This window comes from Propithecus coquereli, unplaced genomic scaffold (assembly GCF_000956105.1).
Source record: "Propithecus coquereli isolate 6110/MARCELLA unplaced genomic scaffold, Pcoq_1.0 Scaffold134, whole genome shotgun sequence".
Lineage (NCBI taxonomy): Eukaryota > Metazoa > Chordata > Mammalia > Primates > Indriidae > Propithecus > Propithecus coquereli.
The window spans coordinates 6,212,475-6,236,720 of record NW_012137636.1 but is presented as its reverse complement, the minus strand read 5'-3'; the positions used below and the strand labels follow the sequence as shown (position 1 = coordinate 6,236,720).

Sequence of the window (24,246 nt, the reverse complement as noted above, 5' to 3'; positions counted from 1 at the left end):
CAGCAAGTATTTATTTGGTGTTAAACTCCCATCCCTCCCTGCTACATTCTTTCCTTTGCCTGGAGACCAGTATCAAAACCAGTCACAACTCAAGAGCAAAATGCCTTAATCACAGGAGTTGGAAGTGCCACCTTTCCCCAAATCCTAGCTTCTTTTGATTCATATGTCAAGGCTCAATTAACCCTACTGTCAGATTCTCTCCAGTTCCACATCATTGTCTCAGAGACAGTAAGTTCTTAGACCAGGAGATGGCAGACAAAGCTTCATCCTAAGGAGAAATGACAAGTGACTGGTGCTGCTTGCCTGGAATTCTGTGTTGGGAGGAGCACTAGGGATAAATCCACAGCTTAGCAAGAAAAAAATACCAAAATCAATGAGTGATGTCTGTTACAAGTCAGAAGGTTCAGAGCGGGGCACTTGGACCCATATTTAGGCCCCCAACAGAGGTTTGTGTACCTGTGTGCAGTTCATTTGGAAGGGGGCACAGGTTGCTTATGGTGAAGGCAGCCTAGAAGAGACAATCTAACTCCCTGGCCCCTCTGCCAGGAAGTGATGTGAGCACTGAGCAAAGCAGGGATGAATGAAATTAGAAAGGATGAAAAGAACATTTCATGAGAATCCCAGAGGTCAGATGGCAAGAAGGCTCAATTATCATTAATGTCAACAGAAACACTCCAATCATCACTGTCCTTATTGATCTAGTTTATGTGGCATCTGGATCCTTATGAAAACTACCCCACCTCCTATTAAAATAGAGTATGCATAGAACATACATAAGTAAACAAATAACAAGCATTAGAATAGAGAAGAAATGGAAATCCATGTTATATCCAAATAAAATATGAGAATTAGGAGCAGGTGGCTTCTTAAACTCCAAGTCGTGATTAAAGCTGATCAGGCTGATCTCTTGTTTATAGGTTCATCTTTTCAGAAACTCAAAATAGGACAACCATGCAAAAGAAAGGTGACTCACACCTTTCTAACTTCTAAAACTCTAGCCCTGTCCCCTCCTCCTCTTCTCCAGTCATTTCAACATTCTCACCGAGTCTGAATGTGGAAATTGTTGGTAGTTCCGGTATGCTCATAGTCGTGGATGGCAGCTGAGAAGATTATAGCAAAGATCTCCAGCTCTGTCAGCCAGTTCTGAAAAGGAGATTACAGAGCAATCAGATAATCTGTTTCTTTCTCAAAGTCTTCAGCTTGCTGACAACACACCCACACTGCTGCCTCTCCACCCTACAGCTGGTAAACTATTGCCAAACACAAGTTTTCTGAGACACAGAGATAAGTTTTTAAAAATTTTTTCCTGTGAAGAGACTGGGGAACTTGTGATTTAAAAAAAGCATGCCCAGCAAGGTTGAAAGAACTAACTAGTTAGTTTTATCTTTTTTAAGAAAGCAAAAAGACAGTGAATGTGAAAACTTTAAAAGTCCTCACGGCATCCTCTTCCAACTTCCAAATAAAGTTCCTAGGCAGACACCACACACACACACACACTTTAAAAATTTCAACACAATACCAAGAACTAAGAGTAATAGAATACCTAATGTCTGATTATAGGAGAAATATCCACTACACAGTGGGTAGAGACAGATGGAGAAGTAACACTTGGTTTTCTGCCCTATGCATGTTGATGTTTGAAAAGACTGGTCCCCATGCACACCATTCAAAGTTAGCTGTGGTTTGGCCACATATGTATTACATATGTATGTGCCTTTTCATTTTGGTAATGTCTTTCTTTTTTCCCCAACATCCTATCCCCAACCATCTTCGCTAATGACTCTCCACCCATTCTCCCACATGGATCTCTTGTTCTAAGCTCATGCCAAAGTCAATTTCACATCTTAAAATAAGATTATGAATGGGAGACAGTGTAACATTTAAACAAGTCTGAGCCAGAGAAAGAACATCAGTCCAGCCAGCAGAAAGTGTCTAAATAACCGTATAATTACAATTCCACATTACAAATATCAGTGACACTTCCCTCCTTACCCAAATACACTAATGAAATTGCATCTTACGTATAACCTACATATAAACCAAAACCAATGAATGATTAAATAAGCATTCAATAACAACAATAAAAAAACCATAGTCTTTAAAACTCATTTTAACACCCTAGCTTTTCAAAAAACACTGTGGACGCTTAGAATCAGTTATGCTGCTTTGGGAATAAGAAGAAAGAAACGTGGTATCTGGCAAAGGAAAGGAAAGGAAGGAAGGAAGAGAAACAGCTTCTTAGAGGAGAGACATTTAAGATGGTCCTTGAAGACTGGGCAGAGCAAGAAATGAAAGTGGGCATTTTCAGAAGAATGAACAAAATAAGCAAGTCCTAGGAGCAATCATCTCCGAGTAAGGAAATGATTCTCTTGACTGGAATAGGAGTTGGGGCTGATTGAGACCCTGTTATGTCAGGCATTAAAAGCCAGAGTGGGTGGAAATGTCAACTGGATTCAACAGGCTGTGAATTTTACTTGCAAGAGAGTAACATAATCAGTGCCCCACTTCAGGAAGGGTATTTGGGCAGGAGCAGAGAAGAGAAATATAAGAGCAGTATTTTCAGATTGAAAAGTTCTTACAGGATGTATAGACAGTATGAAGGTAGAATCCATATGATTTAGCAATTAACTGAATTTGGGGTAGGATGAGGGGACAGAAACAGGTTGCAATCAAGGAGGACAATGAATGAAAGATGACCCCAACACTCCTAGCCCGCATGGCTGAAAAACTCTGGGTGGTATGAGAAGGCACCATTAATAGAAAGAGAAGGTAGGAGAAGCTCTTTGAGGGGAAGTCAGGCTTCATATTTTAATATGGCTCAGATTTCTTTGTCTTTTCCAAATTAATTATTGTGAACACTGGAGGTTTTATGTCAACCCATAAGAAGTCAGAAATTTAAGTTTCCCCGGTGTTTTATTCCAGAAATATCAAACTGTGGCAAGGTACAAGTCACAGCTCCTACCAGTGTTTCCCTATCTACAAAATACGAGTGTCACAATTAATTCAGTGACAGGGATGCCTTGAAAAACGGTAATGGTGGACTCTGAATTTTGCTATGTATGGTGCAGGCAAGGAGGCTGAATGTGTGTGCCTGTAGGGGCCGAGGGGGAGACATGGGATACAACAGGCCAGAGGAAACCCAAAGGGAAGAACGTGCACAATTTCCTATTGCTAGAGGAGACATTATTAGCAAGTTGTGACTTTGATATAGGAATGATAGAGCTTCTTTAGTAATCTGTTTCCACCTCTATATTAGTTTTTCATTGCTACCCTAACAAATTACCACAATCTCAGAGGCTTAGAGAACACCTCCCAATAACGGGCACACAGTTCTGTAGGCCATTGTGGATGGGTTCTCTGGTAGGGGTCTCACAGGCTGACATCAAGGTGTGGGCAGTGTTGCATTCCTTCCAGGTGGCTCTGGGGGGAAATCTGCTTTCAGGAGTATCCAAGGCATCAGCAGAATTCATTTCCCTTTAATGCTTTCCACTTAGCCCCCTCTACCTGCAAGCTATTATAGCAATGGCCGGTTGAGTCCTTCTCACACTTAACCCTCTCTGATTTCTCCATCTCTCTTTAACTTTGACGAACTTGTATGATTACACTGGGCCCACCTGGAGAAACCAGGCTACTCTCCCTATTTAAGGTCTTCTGATTGGTAACCTTAACTGTATCTATACTGCCATCTAATGCAACATATTAATGCATGTGACACCAGAGGACCAAGGTCATGGGGGCCAAATGACTACCAATCACAACCCCTAATAAAATTATTTAGCACTCTTCAACCAAGATGTCATTTTGATATTTTTAGTGTTCCCCTTATAAGTATGATGATGCCATATATGATCAAAAGAACAAGATACACAGCTTCTCCTTTCTTTCTTTTTTTTTTTTTTTTTTTTGAGACAGAGTCTCACTCTGTTGCCTGGGCTAGAGTGCCGTGGCATTAGCCTAGCTCACAGCAACCTCAAACTCCTGGGCTCAAGCAATCCTACTGCCTCAGCCTCCCGAGTAGCTGGGACTACAGGGATGTGCCACCATGCCCGGCTAATTTTTTCTATATATTTTTAGTTGTCCAGCTAATTTCTTTCTATTTTTTTAGTAGAGACAGGGTCTTGCTCTAGCTCAGGCTGGTCTCGAACTCCTAAGCTCAAACGACCCACCCGCCTCGGCCTCCCAGAGTGCTAGGATAACAGGCATGAGCCACTGCGCCCGGCCCACAGCTTCTCCTTTCTGAAAACACAGGCAAAAAGAAAATTATTAGCACCTCGCCTGACAAAAGCAATGAAAATGGCCAAGGAATAGCTTCAGACTTTGGAATCTTTTGACCTAAATCCAAAGTAGACTGGAGCTTGGAGTCTTATTAATATCTATTCAGTGAATAACAACTCTTCAATCTAATTCTGTTCAAGGATTTTCTCTTAGAAATGAGCAAAATAGTTCTGAAAGGATTCAAGCGTCTTTTAGGTCCTTAAGTTAAACAATAATGAGTAATACAAACAGATTATAATGAGTAATACTGTTGATGTTGAAGCCCAGACTTCACTTTATCAATGGGATGTTTTGATTCCGTAAGTGTCTTACAGTTTATAACACTGAAATGATTTAAAGTATTTTCTCCCTCTTGGTTTGTAATGAAAGGTTAGAGTAACAAGATGTTCTCCATTCATCAGAATGTTCCCCATTGTTTTTGTAAGCTCAAAATGAAAGAAGTTTGTTTTGAGCAGCATTTCCAGGAGAGAGTGGGTGGGAAATAGTTTCTATATTTAAGAACTATTCTGAATATGGCCTGAATTGATAATGAAAATTCAGTAACAAATGGCAAATGAGCTTGTTTAAGAACAGTATGCAGTATGTCATGATCACTGGCTGCTATGATACAACATTTATGTTAATCTTAACTTGTATTAGCATAAATGCTGGGAGCTTTTCGCAAGAGCTGAAGAAGCTGTATATGATTCACATTTTTATCTCCATAGAATACTGTGCACAATAGGTACTGACTAAATATATGTTGACTACATGAACTCAAAGTGCATTTCTGCATCCATTTTGGTCCTCACCACAATATCTGGAAGTAAGAGCACATGAGGATACTGAGGTATAAGAATATAGGGGTCTCCTTTATTTGCCACAGGCTTGTAGAAGCATGGCTAAATATTTAAATGCATGGCCTTAGAAGTTAGACCTGGGACCAACGCTTGGCTCCTCTACTATATTAGTTTGCTAAGGCTGCCATAACAAAATAACACAAACTAGGTAACTTAAACAACAGAAATTTATTTTCTCACAGTTCTGCAGGCTAAAAGTCCAAGATCAAGGTGTCAGCAGGATTGGTTTCTCCTGAGGCCTCTGTCTTTCCCTTGCAGATGGCCATCTTCTATGTCCTCACAATGGTCTTTCCTCTCTGCATGTGCATGTCTGTGTCCTGATCTCCTCTTTTTATAAGGACACCAGTCATATTGGAGTACAGTCCACCCACATGACCTCATGTTACCTTAATTACCTCTTTAAAGACCCTCTGTCCAAATGCAGTCACATTCTGAGGTACTGGGGGCTAAAACTTCAATCTACATATTTGTGAGAAACACAGGTCAGCCCATACATTGATTTTATAACAAGATAATCTTAATCTCTGTTAATGAGAGTTTCCTATTTTTTAAAATAAGGATAATATTACTTGCAGTGGCAATCACTGCTAGTTGCTCAACTCTTTCCTTTTCCTTACTAACCCTGTCTCTGATTCTATTTGGGATGGTAGTATGTTCAGCCTTCCTTATGTATTGCAGTGGCCATGTGACACAGCTCTGGCCAACAAAATACAAGTGAAAGTTACTGGGCTGGATTTCAGGATAGTTGTTTAAAAATGAGCAGATTTATTTGGTTTGCACCGTTTATCTTCTTCCTTATCTCTCTACTTGGATGTGCAGTGGTACATCAGCCATTTTACAAGCAGAAGAACAAAAGCACATGCCAAAGAGAAGTGGGAAGGAGTCTGAGAAGAAGACTGTTGCTGGTGAGGAGCCCCCACACCATGCCTGGATGGCTCTTTGGACAGACCGCACAGATGCAAAGGATACTCACACCACTGGCCCACTGGATATTCATTTACAAATACATTCCAACAACCAAAGATCACTAGATGTTTGGAGGTGGGGGAACAATAGTGTAAGAGGAATATTCTCATAAACAAATGAGCATCTTCCCCATGAGTTAACAGAGATAATTCTATTTTTTAAAAGAATTATTATAAGATTTTTGTTTGTGTAAGTATATTCATAAATATCCAAGGCTGCTAAGAGAATAGAGCATTCCAAAGACAAAAAAGAGTTCCTAAAATTAAAACTTCTGCTAAAATGTTAAATGAACAGATTGAATAACTAGAAGGACACATATGAAGAGTAAACTGATAATGTGGAAGACAGAGCTGAGGACATCTTTTAGAAGATGTATAATTAAAATACTGAAATACGGAAAAGTAGGAGAGAAGCGAAGAGATGTGAAGATGGATTCACAAGGCCTAAGAGAAGTCCCAGAAGCAGACAAAAGAGAGATAACAGACAAGGAGAAACACTCAAAGAAATAATAAAAGAAAATTTGGGGCTTTCTTCTTTTTAAGCACATAGTAGGATTAAACTTTCTGGCCCCTTTATGGTTGGGAGGCCATGTGAATCACTTTGGCCAATGAGTCGTGAGTGGAAGTGATGGGCAGAGTTTCTGAGCCACAGAACTTAAGTGCAGATATAGGAACAGCAGAGTCCCTTTGCTCCCTGCCGTAATGACTGACAACATTCAGGATGGTATCTGTTTAACGAACCTAAGCCCTGGAGTGAGGGTGACATAAGGCAGACCCTTTAATTTACCCTGAAGGGAAAAAAAAGCCTTATAATTTTTAATCACCAGAAATCTTAGGATTGTTTGGTCCTGCAGCAAAATATAGCCCACCCTACCAGGCAAGCTCCAAATGAAAGAAAATCTTAGGAGTGGGGGAGATATATTCTCCCAGTAACATGTTACCACATGTATTTTTTAAGAGAATCTATGTACAAGGTCATAAAATTAAAAAGCAATCACAAATTTAAAAATATTTTACAAATACAGCAAAGTGTTGTTAGTCATTATTACTTATACTTAATAATAATAATAACTATCATTTACTGATATTTAACTACATGCCAGGCACCAGGTAAACATTTTCATAAAGAATACCCAAACATTTTTCAGCAAAATATTAAGCTCCCAAGAATATAGATGTTATAACCAAAGAAAACAAAAGTGTTTATATATAAGAAAAATGTTTAGTATTACTAGTACGAACAATAAAAAGTAAAAACAAATACACACACAAAACTTTAATCAGAAAAATATTGCTATGCAAGGAGAATAACCAGAAGTATTATTTATATAGTGAAATGATACAAAATAACTGAGCAATAAGATGACCCAGCAATCAACTATTAAAATTTTCTTATACTGAATATACAACGAGCTACAGAAATTATCACATATATGATTAACTGAAACAAACAGGATAAACAAGTCTATATATATATATATGTATGTATACTATGATCCTCACTTTATATATATATATATATGTAAGAAGTTAATCCCCTAAAACCTTCACAGTGAAAAACTTTACCTAAGTTATGGTAAATAATAGAGAAGTAATTTTTTCTTTATACTTTATACTGCATTATCTTCTTTATATTTTTTATGTTGTGCTTTTTCAGATATTCTGAAAAAAGCATGTACTATTTTTCTTTTTATAAAAATTTCATTTATTTTTAATTAGAGACAATAAATGAATGTTTTCTTTTTACAAATAAAAAGCTCAAAGAATACAGATAAAGTTCCCTTTGACCACCACTTTAGGATGAAAATTTCCCTAGAGGTAACCACTATCTTCAGTTTAGTGTTTATCTTTTCAGATGTTTTTCTGTGTACTTTCATATATATATCTATGTGCATATAAATGTGCTATGTTTAACAATATGTATCATGTAGAACATATTTTGCCACAACTTTTTAAACTTAATAACACATCTTCATATCTATTTTATTATTTTTAACTACTCTATGGTATTCTAGAGCTTAAATTCCCTACTGTTTGATATATACATTGCAATTTTTCCCTATTATAAGCATTTCTACAATAAATCTCATTGCACAAGGCCTTCTTGGGCACACTTGGAAGTGCTAGAGCATCGGTGTGTATATTTTTCCTTATAGTTGTTTTCTTAAATGACTATACCAATTTACCCTCTCAAGAGCAGTATATGAGAATATAATTACCTCTAAATCAGTGGTTCTCAACCTGGGACAACTGCTCCTCCTCACAATAGTTTATTTGGCAACGTCTGGAAACATTTTTGGTTGTCACAACTGGAGTGGGGAGTAGTGCTACTGGCATCTAATGGGTCAGGAATACTGCTAAATATTCTATATGCATAGAAAAGCAACAAAGAATTAATCTGTCCCCAATATCAATAGTGCTGAGGTTGAGACACCTACTCTAAATCCTGATAGTTAATATTATCAAATGTTCAACATTTTTAAGTTTATATACCCTTGGGTACTAATGAGTTGTGCATCTTTTCATATTTATTTTATTGATCATACGTATTACCTCTTCTGTTAATTGCCTGTTCATATTCTTTATTATTTTTCTACTGAATTTGTGCCATTTTCTTGATTTATTTACATCATCTAGATCTTAATCCATGCTCTCCATTTCTCCAAATGCTTCCTTCATTAATTTGTTTATGATGTTTTTTACCCTACAGAAGTTTTTAACCTTAATGTACTCAAATTAATCAATATTTTGTTGTATAACTTCCCTTTTAAGGCTTATTTAAGAATTTCCTTTTTCAAGGCAATAAACATATTCTTTTATTTTCTTCTAGTAGGATCAAATTTTTATTTTTGTACTTACATCCTTAATTCATTTGTCAGATTTTCTGGGTGAACGATTTGAAGTACAACAAAAACAACAACAAAAAATACATTCTGTTTTTTCTAAATGAACAACTGTCCCCAAAACATTTTTTGAACTGAATAATTTTCTCTATAATGTTGCCATTTGCAGACATGTCTTCATGTTCTCACCTACGATTCCTTCTTCATTATATTCTAGTCAGTGTTCCATTCTCACCAAGCCGCTGAGACTGCCCATGTCAAGGGCCACGGCGACCTCCATGTTGCCAAAGCCAATGGTCACTTCTTCATCCTAACTTTTCTTGGCCTTTGGCATGCCCCCCGCCATGCACCACTCTCTTCTTCAAGCACTTCCTGTCCTTGGCTTCGAAGACCCCATACTCTCTCGGCTTACACTCCACTGTCACTGGCAACCTCTTTTTAGTTTTCCATAGTTGGCTCTCATTCTTTGCCTTCACTTTAAAACTCTAGAATGTGCCAGGACTCACTTCAGAGCCCGTTCTACTTCTCTGTTCACACTCTCCCTTTACATAATCTCATCTGGTTCCAGTCTTTATATAGTATCCACATGCCATTGACTATCTGATCTACATGCTTGTCCTCGACCTCTCTCAGAACTCTAGAGTCCTTTCGTTTTCTTTCTGTCTGGCATCTCTACATGGAGGCTTCATAGGTATCTGAAACTCTACATGTCTAAATCAGAACTGTTGATTCCCTTCCCCGTAAAGCCTGCTTTGCAACCAGGCTTTCTAGTCAGCCACGTTCATCAAACCAAAAATCTAAGATGTATTCTCAATTCCTCACTTTAGCATTCCAAATCCCGTCCACCACCCACAGTCCTCTTGACTCTACCTCAGAAATAGAATTTTCTTCTCTTCATCCAGCAATTCTCTCATGGGGTGGTGGGGGGACTTTTGTACCAATCCTGCACCAACTCTGCTGACACACTGTTCTTTGGCTCTTAGCCTGGCTAAAGCCAAAAAATCACAACTACCTCAGCTTGAACATTATCTCTGGAGAGAAGCCTTTCCTGACTATCAAACAAAATGCTCAGGTTTCCTTATGTAGGTGCTCCATTAAAATAGGGTTATCTGCATAGTATTAATAATATGTTCTTGCTTATTTTTCATTGATCTCTTTCATCTGTAACTTCCTAGTAGAATGTTAAGTTTCATAAGAGCACTGACATAGTTTCACCCTGAGTCTCAGTCCTTTCAGATGGCTATAACTGAATACCATAGCCTGGGTGACTTACAAAGGGCAGAAATTTATGTCTCACAGTTCTGGAGGCCAGAAAGTTTAAGGCCAAGACACTGGAAGATTTAGTGTCAGATGAGGGCCTGCTGCCTGGTGCTTAGATGAGATGGTCACCTTCTCACTGTGTCCTTACATGGCAGAGAGGGAAGGGAGCTCTCCCGGGTCTTTTTTATAAGGACACTAATCCCCTTCATAAGGGCTCCACCCTCATGACCTAATCCCTTCCCAAAAGCCCCACCTCCTAATATCATCACATTGGCAGCTAGGATTTCAACACAGGAATTTTGGGGGAATACATTCAGTCTATAGCATCCTGTAATAAAGTACCCAGCACACAAGTGCTCAATAGATATTTGGGCTTATTTTTTGAAACTTTAATCAATTCCATTGTTAGATTTATTTTTTCACAAACAGCACGTTTTTATTACAATAGCTTTAGTAGATATTTTAATATCTAATAAAGAATTATTCTCTCCCCACACACATTGTTCTTTTCCAAAATTGGCTTTTCTAAGGTTGTGAATTATTTATTTTACATGAATTGCAAACTCAGATTATGATGTTTCATGTTAAATTCTGTTGGAATTTTGATTGGTATTATTTTAATTTATAGCTTACTGTAAGGAAAATTGACGTCTACACAGTAGTGAAGCTTCACGTTAAAAACATGATGTATTTCCCCGTTTATTTAAATACTTTTTGTCCTTTGATTTAGTTTTACAGTTTCCTTTTTATCATTTTTGAAGTTATTTACAGGTAATTAATAGACTTTTAAAAATTGTTGGAATGTATGTTTTTCTGTTATACTCGTTAACTTCCAATGTATAGGATGGCTCTTGTATCCAGACCCTATTGAAGTCACTTATTTGATCTAATAATTTGTAGTTGGTTTTTTGATTTGCTAAAGGAGATGATCACATAATTTCACAGAATGCTTCTTCCAAATTTTTAGATGTCATATTTCATTGGCTGAGACCTCCAGAAAAATGCTCAGTAGCAATATTAATGTGGGCATCCCTGTCTTGCTCCATGCATTCAAAGAACCATCATTAAGTATGATGTTTTCTCTAAGTCTCTGCTATAAACCTTTTATGAAGTCAAAAAGGTTCCCTTTGTGTTCTTTCTATAATTTGAAAAATAGCTTTTCAAATAATATTTTTAAGAAATTGGCTTTACAATAAAGAAAAACTGAAAAATGATCATAGGTTTTGAGAAAACTCTGCAATGTTTTAATAACAACAATTCCTAATTGCTGAACTTCCTTTATGAGGCAGAATATTTAAATTTTTGATATTTTATTCCTAACCATCAAAGCACTACTACAAAGTGGGATATTTTTCACCATTTTAAAAATGAGAACATCTTGGCTCAGACACTCAAGTAATTTATCATAGTTCACAAAATCTAATCAGCAATTAAGCAGGGAATTATAGCCACTGTATCTAGCTCAAAGCTTACACTCCTCCCACCATATTCCATTTTAATTCCGTGAGCTATTACGCCAAGCCTTTCAACGTGCCCTGGTGGAAAAGATAACAAATGTGCCCTGGGTTTATGGGCTAATTCATAACCATACCCAAAGAATGTCTATTCTGATGTCAATTATGAAAAAGATTTCAAAGTAAAAAGTCATAGAGACCTGTTTTAGTCATTAACAGCTGTACCTTTTAAAATGAATGGCTTACATCAAGGCCAAGAAGGCAAAGGCACAGATTACGAAGTTGAGCAGGTAAATTAATACAATGGATTATAGAACAGAGATTTTTAAAAATCTAAAGAGCTGAAACATTGGACCAAAACTAGCAAGAAAAAATCAAATGGTTAGAAGTAAAAGATTGACTCTTAGGTTCAAAAATATTAAATGCACACAAATAAGATGTGTATAACCATAGTCCCTGTGAAAAAGATCTAGCAGTTTAAACCAAAAGCTAACGTTGTATAACATGGTTGCCAAGTATATTCAATACAATTTCATTACATTTGAATATCATTGTTATTGATTATATCAAGAGGTTAATAGTACCACTGTCCATATCTGAATATACGCATTTAGTTATAGTCATTATATTTTAATTGGCATAACCCAGTGAGGATGCAAGTCATTAGAAGATATCTATTTGATCAAGCCCAGGATGGAGAAAATTTCAGAGGGAGTCCACAAAACAATACACTTCTCGTGGGCTCGACCTCATCACAACTGGAATATCCACCATTAAAAAATCATCCTCACATCTTTTGTGTAATCTGAGTTCCTATTTGTACTCACCGCTACTCCTGTCTTATAGAGGAGGTAATGCACAGTCTGCGTGACGTCGGCGGCATGCATTAAATTATGGTAAGGATTTTTATGTTTGCTGTAGCCCACTTCCAGGGCCTCCACAAATGAGACAAGTGCAGAAATAGGGATCTGAAAGAGAGCAGTGAGGTTAAGTAACTTGTGACTCAGCCGCCGTAGGTGAACAAGCAAAAATCTAAGGCACCAACTCTGCTCCTTCCTGGAGGCATAACAAATCACGTGAGGAAATTAGAACTTTTCATAGTTAATAAAAATCACTAAAGAAATTATCAGATAATTTGAAAATCTAGCAGGAAGTCCCTGGTTGAGGAACGATCGATCTGCCTTGCAAATTGTTCTTTGTTCCTCAGTTCAGAACCCTTGGGAAACAACACACAATCATCTCAAAAGCATTTAGTTTTATCCACATGTAAAGAAATGATTTGATGCATATGCAGAAAACTAAGTTACTGGTGACCATGCTAATTTTTTGTACTTCCTTGTCCTCATCTACCCTTAAATATCCTTCCCCTCAACCCCAAGGGAAAAGAGATGCTACACAGGCCACCAAATAATGTTGCAAACAACATTGAGGAACACAGAAATAATACTAATAATTAGTACCAATTTGTGGACTCATTTACCATTTATAATATAATATAAGTGGAATGAGTCCTTCCAAATTGTTAGTCACAAATAATACATTGCCAAGTAATAAACATAAGAACATAGCCAGATATAACAGACTATCACATTTTAGTTTGGGTTTTGGGTTTTGGGTTTTGGTTTTAGTGTTTTTGTTTCATGTGTCCAATACATACAACCACACCTTTGAAAGGGCACAGTTTTTAGGAAATCAGTATTTTCTCCAATACTGGTGGAAGCTTGTGTTTGTTTTGCAATAATTTTATAACTTAAGATTTTTGTGTACTTTGTTTTCCCAGAAACAAATGAGATATACTGCATGGTATGTGCCCATTTATTTCTCAAGAAATAAGACTCAAGCCTTTGACTACCAGTAACCCAGAATAATATTTCCAATTAGCCTAATTGTTTTTCCATCTGAAATATGTATAATATGCATGCCTTCCTTTTCTATGTAGCAGAAAGTGAAGAACAGTTGCAAAATATTAATACAAGTACAAAATAAGGGCATCCTGGCAACAATCATTGTATTAGTTTTCTGGATCAATTCCATGGTTCAGGGTAAATTATGCAGTATAAGGCTGGGGGAAAAGGAGAGGATGTGTGTTCCTAGAGATTAATAATCATATTAGTAAGGAAAAAAATCAAGAAAAATGCTACTATAATGCTTCTGGAATTCCATAACCTATTCTTCCTTGGGCATATTCTTCCACGCTTACCATTTGTGGATTTTTGTAAATTTTAAATATGGCCTTTAAGAGGTCAGATATGAATTCATTATCATTTTAAAAATAAAGATCCAATAAACTTGGGTTCCCTGGGCTGTTCTTTGGAAAACCATGAGCCACTGAAATGGCCGTGTGTGTAGGTGCACAGGAACTTTGTTCTGAGGAAAGGGTCTCCAGCACCCACCGGATTTTCATGCTGGTTTCTGATGCAAAACAAGTTAAGGACCTAAGGACCACTGCCATAAAGTATTTGTGGAATGTAAGAAATACACCCCCAAATACACAGTCCTTAGGAAAGCGATAAAGAACTCTATGTCTGGAGAAATCAATACGTTGTACAGAAAAAGACCTGCCTTTTCCAGAGGCTTATTCGTGTGATGAGAGAAGTCTGATGCCATAGATGCCGGCAGATGAATATGTAGGTTCCCTTGAGAATCAGCCCAACCTCGAGAGTCTGCAGTATTAGAAGGCTGAGGCGGTTGAACACTGCGAAAGGATTCATGCTCTTTATTTAAAGTTGAAGAATTAATTTGAAGCATGAATGGCTGGGAAATACCAGTGATCTGTCACAGATGATAAGTGAGAATATTTGTCTGAAGGAGCCAAGTGGTGGAGGAAAAAGTTCACAGAGACAGCAGACGCTCACTCTGTCTCCATCACTGTCTCTCTCACAGTGGTGGTCGATAGTAGACAAAGTCATGTCGAAATGAGATCTGCGGGCAGAGCCCGAGGGGGTGCTCAGCTGTTTCAAGCTTCAGGTTGTACTTCCAGGAAGACTGGGATCTAAACGGGCTTCTCTAGCCACTCCCCTGCCGGTGAGACCCACGAGCAAGGGTGTAATCAACAGTACCCACCGCAGAGGAATTCGCAGCAGTGGCTACCCCAACCGTGCTTCCTGAGCCACCCAGAGCAGTCTTCATTCTGCATTAAAAGGGTCTTAGCCCGAAAGTCATATGAGGATGGACAAATGCGTGCAGTTCATTTATTTATCTTTTTAATGAGGTACTGACCTTGAAACGGCTGATCAGATCATAACGTGTGAGTAATTCATAGAAAATGAACTTCAGGGCATGATCCCCACTCGCCTCATTGAGGGAAAAGACATCAAACGACCACTTGTCCACATCCTGCAGGACAGGGCGTGAGAAAGAACACATTAGCCCACAGTGACTTACACACCCACCAATCTCCCCATTTTCTGGTCTGCCTACAGCCCTCACTCAAGGTTTCACAGACCAAGACTCTAACACCCTTTTCACTCTCAAACTTCTTCCAATCTGGCAGTCCTACTTAGTATTTATTGTTAAAACATTAAATAGTCTTATTACCAATAATGATAGTCATAGTTTATTGAGTGCCTACTATATGATAGGCATTATGATTGGTGATAAATATGTAACTTATCCCAAAAACAACTCTAAGTGATAGGTATTATTAGTCACATTTTACAGATGAGAAAACCAGTAAGTTACCTGATTTCCCTAAGACCTGTCAGGAGTAAGTGCTAGGGACACAGGTGGGGCCAGAACACAAACACAGGTTGGATGCCTAACGTCAGGCTCTTTCCATGAAGTCCTACAGCTGCTTAATACAATGGCCTAAGGCACGTCCCTCCTCAACTTTCTCTCCTACCCTTTGACACTATCCAATGACTTCCTCTAAGTCTGCTGTTGAAAATGTTAACTCATTTAAAAGTGTTCGGGAACACGCACAATATAGAATACAAAATAGTGTCTCAGGTCAATCTAAACTCTGGGCTGAAACCAAAGAGAAAGCATTGATTTCACAGGATAGAAAAATGCTACCATTTCTGGAGTCACCAATCCGGGATCTTGTCCTCAATTTGTAAGTCATTTTACTGAAAAAAGGAAAAGGAAAAATCTAAACGGAACACATACCTGTACACTATCCATGAAATTCAGTCTTCTTTGTACATAAACAGAATGTAAGCATATTACATTCCTTTGTAACATATTACATATTACATGCCTTTGACTTATGATAACCAACTACTTGTGGATATAGTAAACAAAGGTGTGTTTAAGCAATAGCTAAAGCAATAGTCATCTGGTTTCTCATTGCATCAAAAGTCTCACTTCCTGTAGTTAAGTAAAGTGTATTGACTTGAGCTTGACAATAAGGACCCAAGTGAGACCACACTGAGGACAGACAAGGTGTCAGATCGACCCTGGTGGAGACCTTGCCTTTCATGAGTGACTCTCACTCCAGCCCTCAGCATCCTAACATCCATCCATCCGAATCTTGTCCCTCTCCAAACCTTTCAACCACCAAATTCATCCCAAGGCCATCAAGGGTCTTGCTCTTAGATACCAGAGGAACAGTTGTCAGGCAAAACTGAATTGTATTTAGGGAAAACCAAACTTTTCCAAAAGGGTTTCAATTGAATTATTTCAACTCACACTTAGTGGTAACCTCACTTCAGTCCTCAATAATTGCCCCTCCGTTAAAAGAACTAAAGAAATAGCTACAAGTACTGAGCACATTTTCTGTGCTGGGCACAGTGTGAAATGTTTATGCACATTCTCAAAACCTCACAACTCTAGAAATAGATGATGTTACTTTCTCCAGTTTTAGAGATGACAACCTCTCAGAAATTAAATTAAGTGTAGCAGAGCCAGGTAATCACCCCACTGATCTCGCTGCCAACAGATAAACTCAAGGAATACGTCCTGCGACCCAGGCCTCACTCCTTAGGGCCCAGGCCACAGACAGCAAGGCCCTTTCAGATTAACCCCAAGACCTAAAGCTTTAACTTGGTTAGTATAATTAACCCTGCCATGAGTCACATATACTCTATGGTCTTCAGTACTAAGGAAAAGGCCACTGACAACTTGGTAGGTTGGAAAATATGTCACATATGACAATGTTTAATCCTAGTCTCCAGAATGAATAAAATAGGGATAGGTTCTCTACCATTGAAAATAAAGATATTATCGTAGCAAAAAGATTTATTCTAAATATCAGGACAGAAGGATGAGTAAATAGAGATAGTGAGATGAATGCCTTTTTTGGCCCCTCATTTTAGGGAAAGATTAATTGTGATTCTCAAATTTTAATGTTCTTCAGAACCACTTGAAGGGCTCAGTAAAAATACTGATTCTTGGGTGGGGGACTCCAAAGAATCCTGGTGTGGGGCTGGAATCTGCATTTTAACAAGCACCCAGTTTAAATGCCTTAAACCTTTTACAAAATTTTGCCCAAGGACAATTCCCATGGAGAAACTGCATGAACTTCCTGTTAGTCTAACAAAAAGGAAGCCTGAACCTCCTTGCGCTTTAAACCTGGAGTCTATCCAAGGTATTGCTTCCTGAGTCACGGGACAGACACCTTATAAAGAAGGGCACATGGCTACGTTTCCAGTAGGCTCATCTCAGAAGACAAGAGATAAACACCTCAAATGAGAAGCTTTTGTATGTGTGTGTGTGTGTGTGTGTGTGTGTGTGTGTATATATATATATATATATATTAAAAAAACAGAAAAAATGAAAAGAACATAATGCAACATATTTCAAATTTAGAGATCTGTGGTGGTTAATTATTCCTTTACTTAAATGTTGCTTTATGCCATGCTCTTACATTAACCACAAAGGTTAACATGACAGTAGCATAATGGTTATTTTAGTGAATTGTATTCTCTCAGTCTATGGGGAAAATTTCTGTAATAGAAAAAAACAGTGATTCCATATGAACTGCTGGAAATGAAGTGGAAATAATTTTTTTTCTAACGGGCACTACATAAAGAGAGAAAAAAGAATCCAACTCTAATGATCTAACTCACTGCAAATAAAACCAGAGTCTGGGGAAGTGAAAAAATATTACATCGTAAAAAGCTTTGAACTTCCCTAGTAAACAAGTGACGAGGCCCAGAGAAACAGCAGTTTTAGCCTTAATGCACATATCAGCAATGCATGCAGAGAAAGATAGCAATTTAGAGAGTTAGTACTTATTCCTTGTCTGAATAATCTAAGTACCTTTCCCCTCCTAAATACATGTGTGCATCTGAGGATTTCTTTTCCCTAAGTATAAAATAAATTCATGCACATCACAGGTTGTTTCACATTTTTCCAGTTATTCTGGAAAAAAAAAAAGCGGCTTCCATTTGGAAGAAACATTTTCATAAATGTCTTGCTACCAGTATACCCACTTGTATTTATGCTCATGATAAAGGAAGAAATTAAGGACAAAAGAGGCTTTTAATGTTTCTAAGACTCCCATTGAACATTTCCGGTTCAGTTATAAAAATCAATGCAACTTCATAGTGGGTGCTACGAAACATCAGATCCTCGGAAGTGATTTCACTGATCAAAATGGGAAATATCCCTGTAGATTACACTGATGTGAGCCCCACAGCAGTGTGGGGATTAAAGAGGAGCAAGAGGAACACATATCTTCCTGTCATGTCTTTCCTGAGTATCCTTCCTGCTGCTAAGATGAATTTTCTTAAAAGACATAAAAAGTGGAGACAGAAAAAGCAGAAGTGAGAATCTGTACATATCTGGTTGCTCAAATTAAGCTAGTGAATGTCTCTGAGACAAGAGAAAGGACAATGAATATATAATCAAGATGGTCCCAAGGGGCTCTTTCCTGACATTAAATTAATCAAGAAGTACTCCCACCCCCTAGTTCTATGAATAGGTCATTTATCTCCTGAAAATATCATCAGATAATACAGTTTTCATGTTTCAGAGAAAAACTGCAAGGGCCTTAGCAAAGGTCGAAATGCTACAATGTCCCTGGGCAAATGGATCAACTCTATGTGTAGACACCATGCAATGTCAACCAGCCCAGTGATCCTGGGCCCCAGCTAAGCTCCACGTTGGAATCCAGAAGCCAAATAAGATTAAGCACATCTCAAATACCCTCAGACTAGTGGATCTGAATCAACACCTGCCTATAGGAACGGATCCACTTTGGGGCTTTTAAAGATACTCTATACAATTCCAAGAGCTTGCCCTATTGGGAGTAATTCTGCAGGATTCAGCTCATTTAAACTGAAACATCTGCATGACTTCCCATGGAACCTTTGGCTCAGTGAGAGTCTTGGGAAAATAGTCAGATATACATTGTACAGAGGAAACAAGGGATCTGGGGCTATACCCTCATGTAATAAAATGTTAACTGAGAGCTTACTATGTTCTGGAAACTCTGGTACCAGAACTTAGTTCTGTCTTTAAATAAATAACTCTGCCTTTGTTTAATCTCACTGAGTCTTATTTTCTTCATCTATAAAATGGACTTGCAGTAAGTAATCAGATAATGGCATAATTATAATCACTAAAGATCCTCCTAACATTGAATACTTATAGCCATAACATATTTGATCTCCTATGGCCAAAGTCAGATGAATCTCCTAATGCCAGATCACTGTATAAAACCTAAACTACTTTAGGGAAATAGAAATGAAATGAAAGACACACAGAGTTTGATTTTTAAAAAATTAGGAATGTGAAGGCTGAAAAAATAGTGATACTACTAGTATAGATAAGAAAAAGAAAATGAAAGAATAAAGTCAGGAATAAATGGAAGAGAACTGTAAATGAAAGCTTCTTATTTTCTAACAACAAATTTAACTGTACTTTTTGCAAGGTATCATGTACATTATAAAACCTTTTCATTGGTATTACCTTTAATGCTTCAATAACAGCTGGTGGGTAGCTCAGTCCAACCATGTTTGATGTCCGTCTATACATTCTGCGAAGTCAAAAGGGAAAAAATGTAATATGATATCTTACAAAGAAGGATCAGCAGTTTCCAGACTGATACTAAGTATTGACAAATAATGAGAAGTCATGTTGTCTGGTAAGTCAAGGAACCTAAAATCTTTTTTGACATTTTTCATAGTCATTCAAGTGGTCTAAGTGTTAAATTCAAAAGAGACTAAAGCAATCCCAAATATGTGAACCATTGGGGAAAAAAATAATTTTATGTGCCCCATATTGGAAATTAAATTATTAACTGGGTCACCTCTTTTGCCAGAGTGAATTATAGCACAGCGTGGACAGTGTGCAGTGTAGTAATTTAATCTGAATGAAGAACTTCTATGGGCATCCCACTTAGAAGAGTTTGTTCCTTAGAACTGTCCAAAATAAGAAGGAAAAAAATGTTCCAGGTGAACTTTGAACTCACCATGGCATTTCTAAAACATGCAATTGCACAATAAGGAGTATAGGAAGACTATATCTATTTCTGGAATCTATTTCTGGAGAAGGAGGTGGGCAATTCGATTTCAAAGAACAAAATGGCTAATAAAATTGAAGTGTCAGGGGTTAGAACTCAAACCTCTTAAATGAACTGTCCTTCCTGGATCAGCAACCTCAAAGCATCCCTGACCTGTTCCAAATGTGGACAACATCTCTATATTTCAAAGGATGATGAATTGGATGATTTCCTTCTATAAAAATTAGAGACTGAACTCAAACTAAATCTTCTCTGCTTAACAAAAATAATTCTGAGCAAAAGCAAGGCTTGTCCTAATGATGTTATAGAGATTAAAACAGGTATGTTTTTTGTCATTTCTCATTCAGGACTATCTCTTTCTACCCACAATTTTCAGTATTTATAAAAATACCAAAACTACATTGAAGTGGAGTTTCCAGTTATTGGAAACTGGATTCCTTTTGCAGCTTTGGTCATTGAATGGCAATAAATGACGTCTTTACCTCTCCACAAATATCCCAGCCTGCACTGCATGGACGATGCTCTTGAACCTGGGCTTCTCCTCGCTCCTTCGGAGCATCATCCCCATCTGCCGCGTAAAGGTGGAGGCCAGCCAGTCCCGGACCTCAGAAGGCACTGAATCTGACTGAATGTCACTGAGCTCATCCTCCGTATCCAGGAGTCGCCTGAGCATAAGAAACAGAACCAGGACAGTGAGATTAAATCTGAAGTTAGAGCTCTCTGCTCAAAGGAGCTGCTCCTCTCCACCCCACCTGCATGCAGGTGCGAAGAAACCAGATTAAATTGCTCACAAGAAATACAGCACCTTTTTGGTAAGGCTTGCGAAAGCTCACCATCTATGTTTCAGGATGGCTTTCTCCGCCAGATTGGGCAAAGGGACAAAGGGACAAAGGGATCAAGGAGGCAAATATACTCCATCTCAGGCTCCATGGGTGGCAGATCCACTGCACTCAGGAGTACCCAATATCTTTATTCCTAGAAAGTTTGTGGAGTTTGAATGGAATTTAAACCTTGCATTTAAAAATACATTCCCAAGGAACCTAAAATTATTTCACAGATGCACCATGTGGCATTATTTTGTTCAAAAAAAAATGGACACTTAAAGACTTTGCAAAGTATTACTCAAATCACAACAATCCAGTCCTCTGGAGTAATGATCTTAAGCAATGTCAATTGATATTCTTTCTAGTTTGATAGGCTGTTTCAGAACTTTAAATATCTAAATCCAAGCAAAATTTTCAAAATAATGCAGTTCTTTATGATTTAAGTCATTGGATGGCTTTTAGTCGATTTTTCAAACTTGTTCACAGGTCAGACCACTGGAAAGGAACATAAATAGTAATGCTACAATAAAACCTAAAATTGTATTTTATATTTATTTTAAGCCAAATTAAAAATAAATAGTAATAGTAGGTGTCAATGTAAAGGTGTTTGAGTTTTTTCCCCTCCATAGACACATTGATTGGAGGGAAGGGAAGAAAACACAACATTTGGAGAAAGCTGTGATATCAAATTTCCTTAAATTGGGAACCAAGCATGTCACCAAAAAAATGAACCATATAATCCTTAGATAGCAGTGAAATACTTTCAGACTGGAATTTGGCAAAGAAAAGTAAGACATACTGACAGAGAAGCCTGTCTGAATTAAGAAAAAAAAAAAAAACCAAAAATTTCATATTCAACATTTCAACATTTTTAAAAAGAAAAGCAATTTTGTTACTTTCAAATGCATTTAGTAACTGGAACTGCTTTAATACTTTTAGATAATTCAAATGGAAAAAGTCTACTAAGAAAATCGGTAACATACATAAGACTGAAAAAGAAAAACTGGGTGCTTAAGAGAATAAACACTTATTGATCACTTCAGGAACCTCCATTTACTGATGGATATTGTGAATTGAAACATAAACACAATTTTTAGACTAATGCTAACAATATGCAATAATTGCAGTGGAATTCTACATTTGATAAAAAAAAAATTTACCAGATTTTTTAAGATAACTTTTTCTTCTCTTACATTATCTCACTTCATGGACATAATGGCCATATGAAATACATCCTATTAGCTCCTTTTATTGATGAGGAGGTACAAAGAATAAATGACTTGTCCAAATCTAACCCATTTGTTTGTAGAAACTGAAGCTCCAAGACGATTAATTTGAATGGTACCCCATACCTGCCATGGGGGACAATTTCAGAAAAGCCATTTAACAGAAAATTTATCATTGCTATGCTAATCTCTCTTTTCACTTTTTAGCTTACCTGGTTTCATCAATGTACACAGATTCAAGCACTGTGGCTGCATATTCCAAATTCTTCTTAAGATCTACCACTGAAGCCTCCCCTCTCTCTAATTGTTTGACCAAAGACCGTAACCTAGGGGGAAAAAAAGGTATGATTTCATGAGAATAGAGAAATTGAAGAACAATTCTACAATTATAGTGATACATTTCATAGTCACTGAATGTTCTTATTTATTACATTTGAAAGGAAAATAATTATGGGGCCAAAGGAGCAAGTTATGAAATAAATCCATATATTTTTGCCATCGTGAAGCAAGAACAAAAATTTTCTGATCAACCAGGCACTGACCACCCTCAACACTTTCTAGCTCCCTTTTACCTTTATGAGTTCTTAAATTATCAATAATTTTGCTTTCTTTCAAATTTTTATCTTTTTGTTCTAATTGGATGTAATAAAGCAAGACCAGCAGCAACATCTCCAAACATTTCTGGAGATTCTGCTCTGTTGAAGGCACTTCGTTCTGCAGTGGCCAGAGAGAACAGCATCTCTGTGGCCCAGAGATGTTCCAAGACTGGCGAAAAGATTTCAACACCAATAGAACCATAAGAGGGCTACAGAAGGAATAGATAAAGATAAACTATTTTATTGGACAGGAAGAATCATTCTAAGGGCAGATAAATACCCTAACTAAAAAAAATATGAGGATGAATTTTAAATCAAGGAGTTCCAGACAGTACAAAAGAAACAATAAAACATATTCTTCTCCTACTTATATGAAAATTATCTGCACAGAGAAGGACTTAATTATATAAGAGAGCAATAAAATTTCTATAGATGATGAAAATGCAGTAATTGGGAACACTGTAAATATCACAGAGATTTAGAGACTGGACAACCCTTCAGGCTGTATGACATCCAGCACAGAAAAGAATAGAGACTTTGAAGACAAATGGGTTTGAATCTCACTTCATAACATATTAGCTATGCAATACCAAGGAAGTTAACTTCTCTGAGAGTTATCTTAATGGAGAGCCAAGCATCACATTTCCCAAGTTGACATAAGAATTAAATGAAATTGATATACTGTATGTGACTCATAGTTGTTTTTTAAAAAGGCAATTATTATACTTATTGTCATTCTTGTTATTCAACGATCTTGATCATCACAGGTAACCAAATAAGAAAAATTCTAGCAAGATCTCTCAAGTCTCCACTTCCAATTGATTTATGCAACCTGTTCTCGCATTCCTGACTTCAAAATATCCTCAGACTTGAATTCATAGGAGAAAATAGGTTGCCTTCTTGGCAAGGTATAACCTATTGCCCTCCTTCTTTTCATGAAAATGGCCAAGAATAAAGAATGAGAAAAAAATCCTGGATTAATCTTTAAAAGTAGGCAAGAGAGTCCTCTATACAACAATTTCCAGGAATTTCAATGATACAAAATACAAGTGAGATTAGATTAAGGGTAGTCTCTGCCTGACTTATGAATCTCTAACATGCAAAAGCAAAATATGAAAAAAAAAATCAGCAGAGGCCTTTGCACGCTTGCAGGTAAAGGTCAGCCCTGTGGGTACCATCAGCACTAGGAAGTTCTCTGGATTTCACAGGCAGCACAGGACAGGGAGTTGGCATGGAAGGGCTTGCCAGTCATTCACACACAGTGGACGGCCAGCCTGCCAAAGAATGGGGAGACAGCAGCAGCAAGCCCAACTGCTGTTCCAAATAAGGACTGGAAGCTCTTTAGCAAAACAGATTCCTGGCTGGGTCTGCCTCCAGTTCTGACTCTCATCTCAAGGGGCCCAACTATCTCCAAGGCTGTCTGGACTCTCAACTGGCAAAGTAAAATGAGAGTATATTTAAACTTTTTAAAAATTTCTCCCTTTATTTGGGGCGTGAAGATTCTCTAAGAATTGACATGAATCTCTGATAGGACCCATTTCAGTTCTTGAAACCTAA

General features: G+C 37.6%; 1 protein-coding gene across 1 annotated transcript in view; it reads right to left on the bottom strand.

Moving 5' to 3' along the window:
* PDE1C (phosphodiesterase 1C, calmodulin-dependent 70kDa) overlaps nucleotides 1-24,246 on the bottom strand; it is a 556,088-nt gene that overhangs the window by 89,758 nt on the left and 442,084 nt on the right. The window contains exons 4-9 of the mRNA XM_012638761.1: nucleotides 22,306-22,419; nucleotides 20,526-20,708; nucleotides 19,491-19,557; nucleotides 14,856-14,972; nucleotides 12,464-12,604; nucleotides 1,043-1,143 (exon numbers count right to left, since the gene is read on the bottom strand). Coding sequence (XP_012494215.1) covers nucleotides 1,043-1,143; nucleotides 12,464-12,604; nucleotides 14,856-14,972; nucleotides 19,491-19,557; nucleotides 20,526-20,708; nucleotides 22,306-22,419 — 723 coding nt within the window. The remainder of the gene's footprint in view (nucleotides 1-1,042; nucleotides 1,144-12,463; nucleotides 12,605-14,855; nucleotides 14,973-19,490; nucleotides 19,558-20,525; nucleotides 20,709-22,305; nucleotides 22,420-24,246) is intronic.